Source organism: Girardinichthys multiradiatus, chromosome 8 (genome assembly GCF_021462225.1).
Source record: "Girardinichthys multiradiatus isolate DD_20200921_A chromosome 8, DD_fGirMul_XY1, whole genome shotgun sequence".
Lineage (NCBI taxonomy): Eukaryota > Metazoa > Chordata > Actinopteri > Cyprinodontiformes > Goodeidae > Girardinichthys > Girardinichthys multiradiatus.
Window position 1 is genome coordinate 15,791,174 of NC_061801.1, and position 10,948 is coordinate 15,802,121.

The window sequence follows — 10,948 nt, forward strand, 5'->3', positions numbered from 1 at the left end:
TTTTAACACATCATGAAAAATCTTTGCAGTCATATTCTGCTAACAGTGTCATTAAAATTATGGAAATTCACTCATTTATGAAGAAACTAGGCAGCAGAGTCAATGGATCAGTCCTGATTTCGGTCTAAATACACTTGTTTGTAAAAAAAAAAAAAAAAAGACTCACCTTGATCTGAAAGTGGACTAATTTGTTGTTCAAAAATAAAATTCCCTTTATGTTTTCCCATGCACAGATTGGGGAATTACTCAGCACTATTCCCCCAGCAAGCAAAGCCAACCTTACACTCTCATGCCCTGAACAAGGAGATTGGAAAAACTCCAACTTGGACAAACACAACCTACAGGACTTCATTAACATGAAACTAAACTCTGTTCTTATCCTCCCTGAAATGGAGGGTCTCTCAGAGTTCACTGAGTATTTATCAGAATCAGTAGAGATCCCATCTCCTTTTGACATTTTGGAGCCCCCCACCTCAGGTGGATTCCTCAAACTTTCTAAGCCTTGCTGTTATATTTTCCCCGGTGGTCGAGGAGACTCTGCTCTCTTTGCTGTAAATGGCTTTAACATGCTCATTAATGGTGGCTCTGACAGGAAGTCATGCTTCTGGAAGCTGGTGAGACATCTGGATCGGGTGGATTCCATCCTCTTGACTCACATTGGTGAAGACAATTTGCCAGGCATCAACAGCATGCTGCAGAGGAAGATTGCAGAGCTTGAGGAGGAGCAATCACAGGGTTCGACAGCAAACAGTGACTGGGTGAAGAACATGATTTCTCCAGATATTGGCGTTGTGTTTGTGAATTTCCCTGAGAACCTGGAAAACCCTGAACCTAATTACAAAGTGCGTAGGAATATTGAGGAGGCAGCATTCACCCAGGTGTTCCTCAATAAACTAAATTTAAGGATCGAGCCTTTGCAAAAGCCTGTAGGAAACACTATAGAACCTATTACACTTTTTCAGAAAATGGGTGTTGGGAGGCTTGAAATGTATGTGCTTAATCCATCAAAAAACAGCAAGGAGATGCAGCACTTCATGAAGCAGTGGACCGGTGGTGAAAATGACACAACATCCATTCAGCTTCCAAATGGAAAGGAGTCAGAATTTCCTCTTTCCTACTTGACTTCCATCTCTTCACTTATTGTGTGGCATCCAGCAAATCCCTCAGATAAGGTTTTGCGGGTCTTATTTCCTGGAAATGCCACCCAAGACCACATATTTGAAGGCTTAGAGAAACTAAAACATTTAGAGTTCTTGAAACAGCCAGTTGTCACTCAAAAAACTATGCCTTGTAGTACTCCATCAACACCAACACTGAAGCAAGCAAAGATGAAACACAGAACAGACAGTAAAGAGAGTCTAAAATCTACCCCAAAGCCATCACCAAGCAAAGCAGTCAGAAAAATTTCAAAGGAGGAAACACCAGAAAAGGCAAAGACAGACACAGAATCCACTCCTGAGAAAATACAAAAGTCAGAGAAAAAAGAGAAGGTCCCTCTAAAAAAGACAAAGGCACAGGCACAAGAGAAAGGACCAAAAGCAAATGCAGATCAAACCGACCAAAGAGAAACTCCAGAAAAAAAGTCTGAAGCAAAATCCAAAAGTGAAAAGATTAAAAAGGAGGCTAAAACATTAACAGAAAAGAAAATGGAGGTTAAAAAAGAAATATCAAAGAAAGATGAAACTAAAAAGGAAGAAAAAACAAAGAAGGATGAGGCAAAGAAAGTTTTAAAAAAGGATATTAAAAGAGATTCTCCAATGAAGGAGAAGAAGGAGGAAAAGAAAGAGATAAAGAAAGATGTAAAAAGGCTCCCCAAAGATGTTAAAAAGACTTCCACTGCAGCTGAGGAAAGGAATCTCAAACCAAAACCACTGAAAAAGGATGACTCCTCAAAGAAAGACATGGGGGCTCCATCCAAGTTAAAGGATAAAGGAAAGTCTAAGTTTACAAAAAAAGAAACAAAGGTGGAAAACAAAATAGCAGTCAGTTCTGCCACTGTTGCAGAAGACCCAGAAGCAGAAAGATATCTGATGTCCTCACCAGAAGACCTCACTAAAGACTTTGAGGAGCTTAGAGCTGAAGAGTTGGTTGAGGATGAAGCAACTGTACAACAAGATGAGGAAAAGGAGGCTTCAGTGGACCAACATGAACAAATGAAACAAACCAAAGAGTCACCAGAAGGATTAGAGTCTGTAGATGAGGGCATAACATCAACAGAAGCAGAAGGAGATAGTGGTGGGACTCCAGAAGAACAGGTCCTGAAAGGTAAACTCAATGGCAGCACAGGTGAGAAGTTTGAAGATGAGGGCACTGTAACTGAGGAGACATCTGAGGGAGGGGACTATGAAGAGAAGGGAGAGACAGAGGAGGTTTATGAACCACAGGAAGCAGAACCAGATAAAAATAACCGTACTGTCTTTGCAGATGAACACCAAGCCAAAGATGATAAACTGGAACAAAGAGACGAAGCTGAGGACAATGATGATGTCACAAATAAAAATGTAGAAGAGAAGTGTCTAAGTTCTGACACAACAGAGAAACAAAAACTATGTGGATCAATTTCACCCAAAGTGTCCTCCCCAGTTTCTCCTGCTGCATCTAGCCATGATGAAATACCTCACATTGGCTTTGAGAGCTTCACAACGTCAGACGAGGAGAACCGAAATGAGCCACCAGAGGAGTATGGAGTCACATCTGCTTATACACAGTCCACTATTGAAATCTCCAGTTTGCCCACTCCCGTGGATGAGATGCTGACTCCTAGGGACATTCTGAGCGATGAGACCACCAATGACGAGACAGGATTTCCACAGGATACTGACAGGTTTGGGAAACCAGCATCAGGAGAGTTTGATAAAAAGAACCTCTCTCCACTTCAAGATATGCCAGGGACAGATCTTTCTCAGAGTTACGTCACAGAAGGCCAAGACTACAGCCATTCTGTTTCGACAATATCTCCCCCTTCACCTCTAAAAGAAGATCATTTTTGTGAGGAATTTCCCTCAGGTGGAAAAGGTGAAGAATTAGCAACTGCTCAAGAGTCAAACGAGAGGCATGACTCAGCCAAACCTAGTTCACTCTCCCCAACATTTCCTCTCGTTTGTTCTCCCTCAGTGGAATTTAAGAATATCGTTGATTCCTCGTCAACAATGGCTGCTCCAATAGAACTGTCATCCACCCTGGCAAGTTGCACCCAAGCCACGGGTGATTCTTACAAGAGCCCTGATGACAAACCTTTGGAAGGACTTAGTTCACCTCAGTCCTCTGGTCACACACCTTACTACCAGTCACCAATTGATGAGAAAGTAGAAGCTCTATCATGTCTTTCAGATGACCGGTCACAGGGTCCAGTGATTGTGGAGGTCACAAGTGATAAAGAAGACTCCTACAGTAGAGTTACTCCTGAGCCTAAAGATCCAGTAGTAGAACAATCTTCACCAGTAGAAAAAGCAGATTCCACTCAAGAAAGCCCATCGATACCTGAGCCTGAGTCCCCACACGAGTCATCACCCATTGATGCAGATGCTAAGAAACCTGAAGAAAACCATTCAGTGTTGTTCTCAGCACCACTGACCAAACATGAACATGATCCCAGTCCTTTCACAACTTTTAAAGAAGACAGTAAAATGTCTATTTCAGAGGGCACCACGTCAGACAAGTCTGAAACTCCCCTGGAGGAAGTGGTTGCAGAAGATACATTTTCACACTTAGCCTCAGCATCCACAGCTTCTCTGGCCACCAGTTCATTGCCAGAACCAACTACTGGTTCTCCTTCTCTGCATGCTGAGGTGGGCTCACCTCACTCAACAGAGGTTGATGACTCTTTGTCTGTCTCAGTGGTTCAGACCCCAACCACCTTTCATGAGGCTGAAGGATCGCCAACGAAAGAAGATAGCCCAAGGCCAATGTCTATCTCCCCAGAAATCTCACCTAAGACTAAAAGCAAAACAGAGATACAGGATACAAAATCTCCAGAACATTCTACCATGTCTATAGAGTTTGGCCAGGAGTCACCCGATCACTCCTTTGCCCTGGATTTTAGCAAGCAATCACCAGAGCACCAGTCACTGGGTAGCAGTTCTCATGCTACAGAAAATGGCCCAACTGAGGTGGACTACAGCCCCTCAGATGGAACAGAGGTAAAAGCATCTAGAGAGCCAAAATGTGCAGAAAACTCCTTGCTATTTGAAGAAGGAGATTCAGTCCTCGGCACTTCTGCAACCCCTTCAGATGCATCTCAGTCTTCTGTTACAACTCCTTGTCAAATGATAGACAACCCACATGTTGGAGTCGAACAAACAGATAAGTCTCCAGCCAGCCCAAGGGCCTCATCTCTCACCCTGTCTCCCCATTCCAATGAACCCTCTCCAGTGTTAGGTGGTCCCCCAGCTAATGACAGCATCAGTCCAATCGTGGAAACCACAGCCAAATCGGATTCAGAGCAGAAACTTGACAGGTCGTCACCATCACCTCTCAAAGCCCCTTCCCCATCCACATCTTTTAATTTTTCAAAAGGAGATACTCTTTCCCCCAAAACAGAGACTAATTCATTCAAATGTGAGGATTATATACTTGAAAAGAAATCTCCTACAAGTCCAAACGTTCCTTCACTATCAGAGCTAACTCTCTCCTCTGATCCATACAATTTCAATTCTCCCTGTGGCTCCAGGGAACCAGACTCCATGAAAAAGAGCCCCTGTGCTCCATCTAAGACAGATGTTGACCTTTGCCTTGTGAAATCTTGTGAGTATCGTCACCCCAAGACTGAATTGTCACCGTCATTCATCAACCCAAACCCTCTGGAATACTTTATTAATGAAGAAAATGCCTTGGATGAGGAGAAGCCTCTAGCCAAGTCAGGGGGTGGACCCCCACCTCCAGGAAGTAAGCTTTCTGCCAAGCAATGTGAGGATACCCCACCTACATCCATCAGTGAATCTGCCCCATCACAGACAGATTCAGATGTACCACCAGGGACAGAAGAGTGCCCCTCCATCACAGCAGATGCAAACATTGACTCTGAAGATGACTCAGAAACTTTGCCAAGTGACAGAACTCTGACGTTTAGGCATGCCGATCCCCCTCCACTAGCACTCAGGGACTCTGCTCCATCTTCAGGTAACCATGATGTTTGTATGGTGGACCCAGAAGCACTAAAGGCTGAAGTAAACCTTCATAATGCTAATACAGATGGAGGAGACAAGTCCAAAAAGAAAAAGCTCTCAAAAAAGCCCTCATCGCCAGCCAGGAAGACTGGTCTGTCAAAATTTAAGGACTCAAAGACTGCTTCTCCAAAGAAGGGGGTTGGAGAAGGGAAGGATGTCAAAAATGCAACCAATACATCTGCATCCAAAGGTGTAAAAAGCTCCACATTAGGTAGGTATTTTTGAATCAGTATTGTCTTTTATTGCCTACGTGTTGCCTGACATCCACTGTCTAATTAAAAAATAATTATTTTTCAGGTACAGGAAGTGGGAAAGTACCGTCCCTGTCGAACTGTCCTCCTATGTACATGGATTTGGTTTACATCCCCAATCACTGCAGTGCCAAAAACGTGGATGCTGAGTTCTTTAAGCGTGTCCGGTCCTCTTACTATGTGGTCAGTGGCAACAATCAGACAGCTCAGGAACCCAGTAGGGCTGTCCTGGATGCTTTACTTGAAGGAAAGGCCCAGTGGGGAAACAGCATGCAGGTAAATTTTAATTATTAGTTATTACCTTATTATGGTGTAAACATGTGTATAACCACTGTAAATTATATTTTGGGTTCATTTAATAATCTGGGACATACCAGTGAGCTTGTAAACATCTTCGCTGCTAAAACATTCTTTAAAAAACTGTAGCAAGTTCATTAGTGGTTTAAAAAGAGTGATTGTTTTTGAAGAACGGTTTTTATGGAGGACTGACTAGTCAGTATCTTACCTGAAGTGATCACCTGGAGATTTCGGGAGAAATTTCCTTTGGAATCAAGGTTACAGTGACAAAAACACATTTTTGCTCAAAATTAGTGGTGCAAAAAAAAACAATTCTTACTAAGAAAAGGAGACTTTGTAATTAGTTAAACACTCAAAACCACCAAAGTTCCAACATCTCTTGAAATGCCAGAGGGAGTCATTCTGACTCCGTGTCAGAGTCTCTTTAACAATGGAAAACCTGACATTTAAAAAGCTGCTTTTGTTTCTCATGTAATAGCTTTATAAATTTGAGTAGAACAAGAATGGTCAAGCAAAACTGTTATTGGGAGTAAATGAATAAGCAATAAAATCCTGCCAGTAGAGTTAGCTGAGACTGAAAAAGACAAACTATCGCAAATAAAACTAAAATCTTGCAATTTGTAAAGATAGTTCTATATTTGCTATAGTTTTAACATTTTCAACTGCACACTTGCCCTGTCCAAAACAACATGCACAACAATGCACAGCTACCTACACATTCCATTTGTTTTTTAATCCTTGCATTTGCCATTTTAATCCACAGTCCCGATTCTTTTATTTGCTTATTATATTTTGGGAGTGTTTTGTGTTTGGTCAAGGACATACTTGCTCATAAATTCTGAGATTATATTGGGTCATAAAAGGAAAGAAGCCACAGGCGGGGAATAATGCGTTTGCATTAACAGTCATCTTCTGGTCACAGCTCAGCTGCAATATTTCTCCATCACATTTATAAGGTTATCCCAGTCTTGTTTCTATCTAATATTGACCTCAGTCCCTTTGGATTGGTGCCAAATCTTATTTTACATTCATTCCTTTGCTCTTGTTATTTTAGAATCTGCATCAAGTTAAACTATACACCTTAGTTTTCAACCTACTGTAATTTGTTTAGACTCATCTAACTATTCTGTAGTCTGTATTTCTCTGTCAAATCGGTTTTCAGGAGGGAATTATTAGTCCTATTGAAACAGTGAAATATATATCATATTTGCATTTAATATAATTACCTATCATTCAGTACATAGGTCAACACAGCAATAATTTATTTTGTTTATTTGGTCAGGCATGATCCCTGTCAGTTGTATGTGCTACAATCTTCAGTGTGCTGCACTTTTTATTGTGTTTCTGTGGAGTCAAAATGATGCCCCTCTGAAGTTCAAGGAATACATTAAACTTGGATAAATTTTGTTACCATTAGCCTATATAGAGATATTTTATAGAAAGCCATTTATGGAAAAGCCATCAAGTGTGAACCATGTGGGGTTCAATTTAACGAGTGTAAGAGTTTACAAGTTGAAAATGCTCAGGGAATCAAAAGTACTTCTTGGCGGTTTTAGCCTTTATCACATTTTAATCACTTTGTTAGGAAATACCAAGATTTGACACATTTACAAGTTTTTCATTTCAAATGAATTATGGTTGACAACTGGTTGACAAATCAATATATGAGCATACACATGAACTAAAACAGTCACATTAGATGTTGGCATACTTTTTTTGGCCCTAGACCTATGTGAGGACTATTGTGCAATACTTTTCAGGTTTGAATTGCTGCCTATTGCCTTTAGGTCACTGACAACTCAAAACTACCCCACAAAACCCCATAGTTAAACCTGCTTTCAGTGCAATGACCAGATTCTGAACGTCACTCTTATGAAACTTTCTTTTGGTTCCTTAAGGTTACTCTAATTCCAACCCATGACACAGATGTGATGCGGGAGTGGTACCAGGAGACCCACGACAAGCAGCAGGAGCTGAACATCATGGTCCTGGCCAGCAGCAGCACAGTTGTCATGCAGGATGAGTCCTTCCCAGCTTGTAAGATAGAGCTGTAGCTTTGTTCTGCACCACTTGGAAGTGTTTTCTGCAAAAGAAACCCGAAATGATGTAGCAAGAAGCCTAAACTGACACAAAAACACTAAATGAAATTTAAATCTGTGATGAGAGTTAACCAATGTTACCAAAAGACAAGGGCCCTCATGTCTCAGCTTGATCCTGATAAAAGGATCAAACATTGGAGAGATTAGAAACCAAATAAAACAGCAGCATACCCCTAAATGTCCAACCATGCCAGTTTTAGTCTAGTTACAGTAATGATGTTACTTTTGTTTTTTCCACTAAGTCTCCTGGTCACCGTTTATTGATTTTTATTTTATTATTATTTACCTGAAGCTCTTTGAGGAGCAGCATGTGCTGTGTTCTGAAACAACAGCTGTTATTCACACCAAATGGGAAAAAAACAGCCTTTCTGTAACTGCCTTAAATGAATGTAGAAGACCTGGTTGGATAAACAACTCTAAACACCCAATAATTACAAAATGATGAGAGCTGTAGTGAGAAATAATGGTGATAAACTGACTGCTTGAGATTGACAAGGATTAATATGACTGCTGCTATCAATAGGAACTTTTTTCCTTCAATTTTGACATTAGCTGAGTTTTATTATTTATTTATGTATTTCATCTGGTTTATGATGCTGCCGGTATGTTTGGCAGTGAGCTACAATTTTAAACTCAAAATTTAGTTCATGATTATTTAATTTTTTTAATCCTTTAGTTGGTTGAGAAAACTCTATCTAGTGTGTATAAAATAATGTTATAGACTTGTGTGTCTGTATGAAATTTTCGAAGACCACCTTTAATTTTGGAATGCTTTATTTGCAGATTTTATGCTAATTCAAGAAAAGGGAACCTGATCTTATTTCTTGAAACTGGTTTTATGTAATCAGTGAGCTAATGCCTTTTCCCATTGTAAAGCTGGTGAAGCAGGATATTTTCATAATCCTTAAAATGTCTTGTTTTTCTAAATTGTACAATAATTATAAATAGCTTTGTGACCAATAGAGTGGTTGGGAGACATGCATGAGTTATTCTACATTGGAACGTTTTTTACTTTTAAGGACGCTTTTGCTCAGAATTGTCTTTAGGAATCACAAAAAATTAGTACAAGAGAACAAAAGCTTAATTAAAAAAACAAAATAGGCACTCAATCTGCGAGTTTTGCAATGACATATATACTCTACACAAACTCCAGTGAAAGCCAGTGGCATTGTAGTCACAGAAAACATGACTTAGGGCACAACGTGTCATACACTTTCAGGCTCATCCAAAAAACATGGGTGAGAATGACAAGAATCCAACTTCTAGAAGAATCTCGATCACAAGGGAGGCAGCACACAGAGGTGAGAGTGAATGGCTTGTGTGTTTTTTGACAAAAGTATGTAAAACCAACACTAGACACTTTAAAGAACAAACATGACTCACAGCAAACTACGTACAGTGGCCACAAATCAGCTTTGACAAGCCAGCATATAGAGGAACACTTCAGAAACCATGTACTGATTACAAGCTTTGGTATTTTGGGCTATCCAATGAAATCTCAGTGGGTGTTTCTTTAATGACGTCAGGTATTCATGATACCACCACAGACTGGTTTTCCTGCAGGGGTACCACAAACCATCAGATCACCAAGAAGTTACTGTTAAACTGAACTGACATTTCTCTTCTCTTTCCTCCGGTTTTCTGCCCTACACTTCCTCTACTTCTCTCTCTCTCTCTCTATCTGCCTTTTCTCCCTCCATCTTTCTCTTGGAAGAAGTTTAAAAGTGTTTGTCTCCAGTTGTGTGGTATATTTGTCTTGTGATTCTAGCATCCTGTCTGCTATCTTTTCCCCAGACTCATATGTAACCTTAGCAATTAGTTTCCTTAGTGCTCTCAGATGTTCGTGTGCAATCTGTCCTCTACTGTACCAGTTATCGCAAATCTTATGTAAGAGTAACCACAAACTAAGGGACAGCCACAATAAAATCTGTTGTGAAAGAATAAAGGTTGGTGTGTTGAGTTTTCTTTTTATCAATGTATAAAGCCTTTTTTTTTCTTAACAAATATTACAAGTAATAACTTTCAAACACTCTAGCAGGTATAAGGGGGTGGATAAGTAGTAAACATTTCAACTATTTTCTCAGTAAATATATTTCTGATGGGGCTATCAACATGAAATCTACACCAGATGTCAGGTGCTATCCAAGAATTACATAGAGATCGAAGAAAACTACTTAAGGGTAAAAATGAGGGATTACGCAGGGAATATGCCTTTTGAAATGCATCTAAATTCTTTTTTTGGCAATGACGGCTTGGAGACATCTCAAGAATGAAGAAAATTGTCGCATAGACAGCTAAGATGTGATTTTGACTTATTCCTTTACACAAACCTTCAAATCTCGAAGGTTCTGAGGCCCTCTTCTACAATATGCACTCAGATATTCAGATCTTTGCAGCTTTCTCTGAAACCAACTGAGAGCTTCCTTGGCTGTGTTTGGGATCATTGTCTCAGTTTCTTATCATTAATGTCTAAGTACAGTTTTGCATCCATCCCTCCTTCAGAAGTCTGCTGGTACCATATGTTGAAAAACAACACACCTTTATGCTCCCACCTCCAAACCTCACTGTTAGTGTGCTGTTTTTGGGGTGAACTGCAGTGTTGTCTTTTGACATGGTGTGCAATGAAATCCAACAAGTTCAATTTTGGTCTTTCTAGATCCGTTTTCTTCCAGTGTTTCACTGGCTGGCCCAAATGTTCTGCAGAAAACTTTTTAACAAAACGTACCATACTTATACTTCAGCAGTGGAATCTTGTACAGTGAGCATACTGAGACATGATAGCATATGAGTGCATTATTTGTTGTTTTCTTTAAAACAACAGTCTCTGCTGGTTCTATATTTTCTAAAGCTCTCTGCAAGTGGCATCTTTTCTGATTATGTTTTGACTCCTCTCTCAGAGATCTTGGGATGAACACTTCAGGATTATGTATCAGGTTTAGAAATACATCTGTAACCAATACCAACTGTGAGTTTTGCAGCACAAAAGGTTGTGAAGATCTTGAAAAACCTCTTAGGTTTTACCCATCATTACATGCTTTTTGTGCAGTACTTTAGTAATGAGACACCTTTTATAAGAAATCAAATGAAGCTACACTAGATGATGTTAATTTGCACTGATAGGGGAGACATTTTAGCT

The 10,948-nt window shown here is 40.1% G+C and overlaps 1 protein-coding gene across 1 annotated transcript in view; it reads left to right on the top strand.

Annotated features, from left to right (window-relative positions):
- The window catches only part of map1b (microtubule-associated protein 1B), a 30,133-nt gene extending 20,376 nt beyond the window's left edge, over positions 1–9,757 (top strand). The window contains exons 5-7 of the mRNA XM_047372699.1: positions 234–5,376; positions 5,463–5,692; positions 7,612–9,757. Of these exons, the coding sequence (XP_047228655.1) occupies positions 234–5,376; positions 5,463–5,692; positions 7,612–7,767 (5,529 nt within the window). The 3' untranslated portion in view covers positions 7,768–9,757. The remainder of the gene's footprint in view (positions 1–233; positions 5,377–5,462; positions 5,693–7,611) is intronic.
- Positions 9,758–10,948: the final 1,191 nt, after the last annotated feature.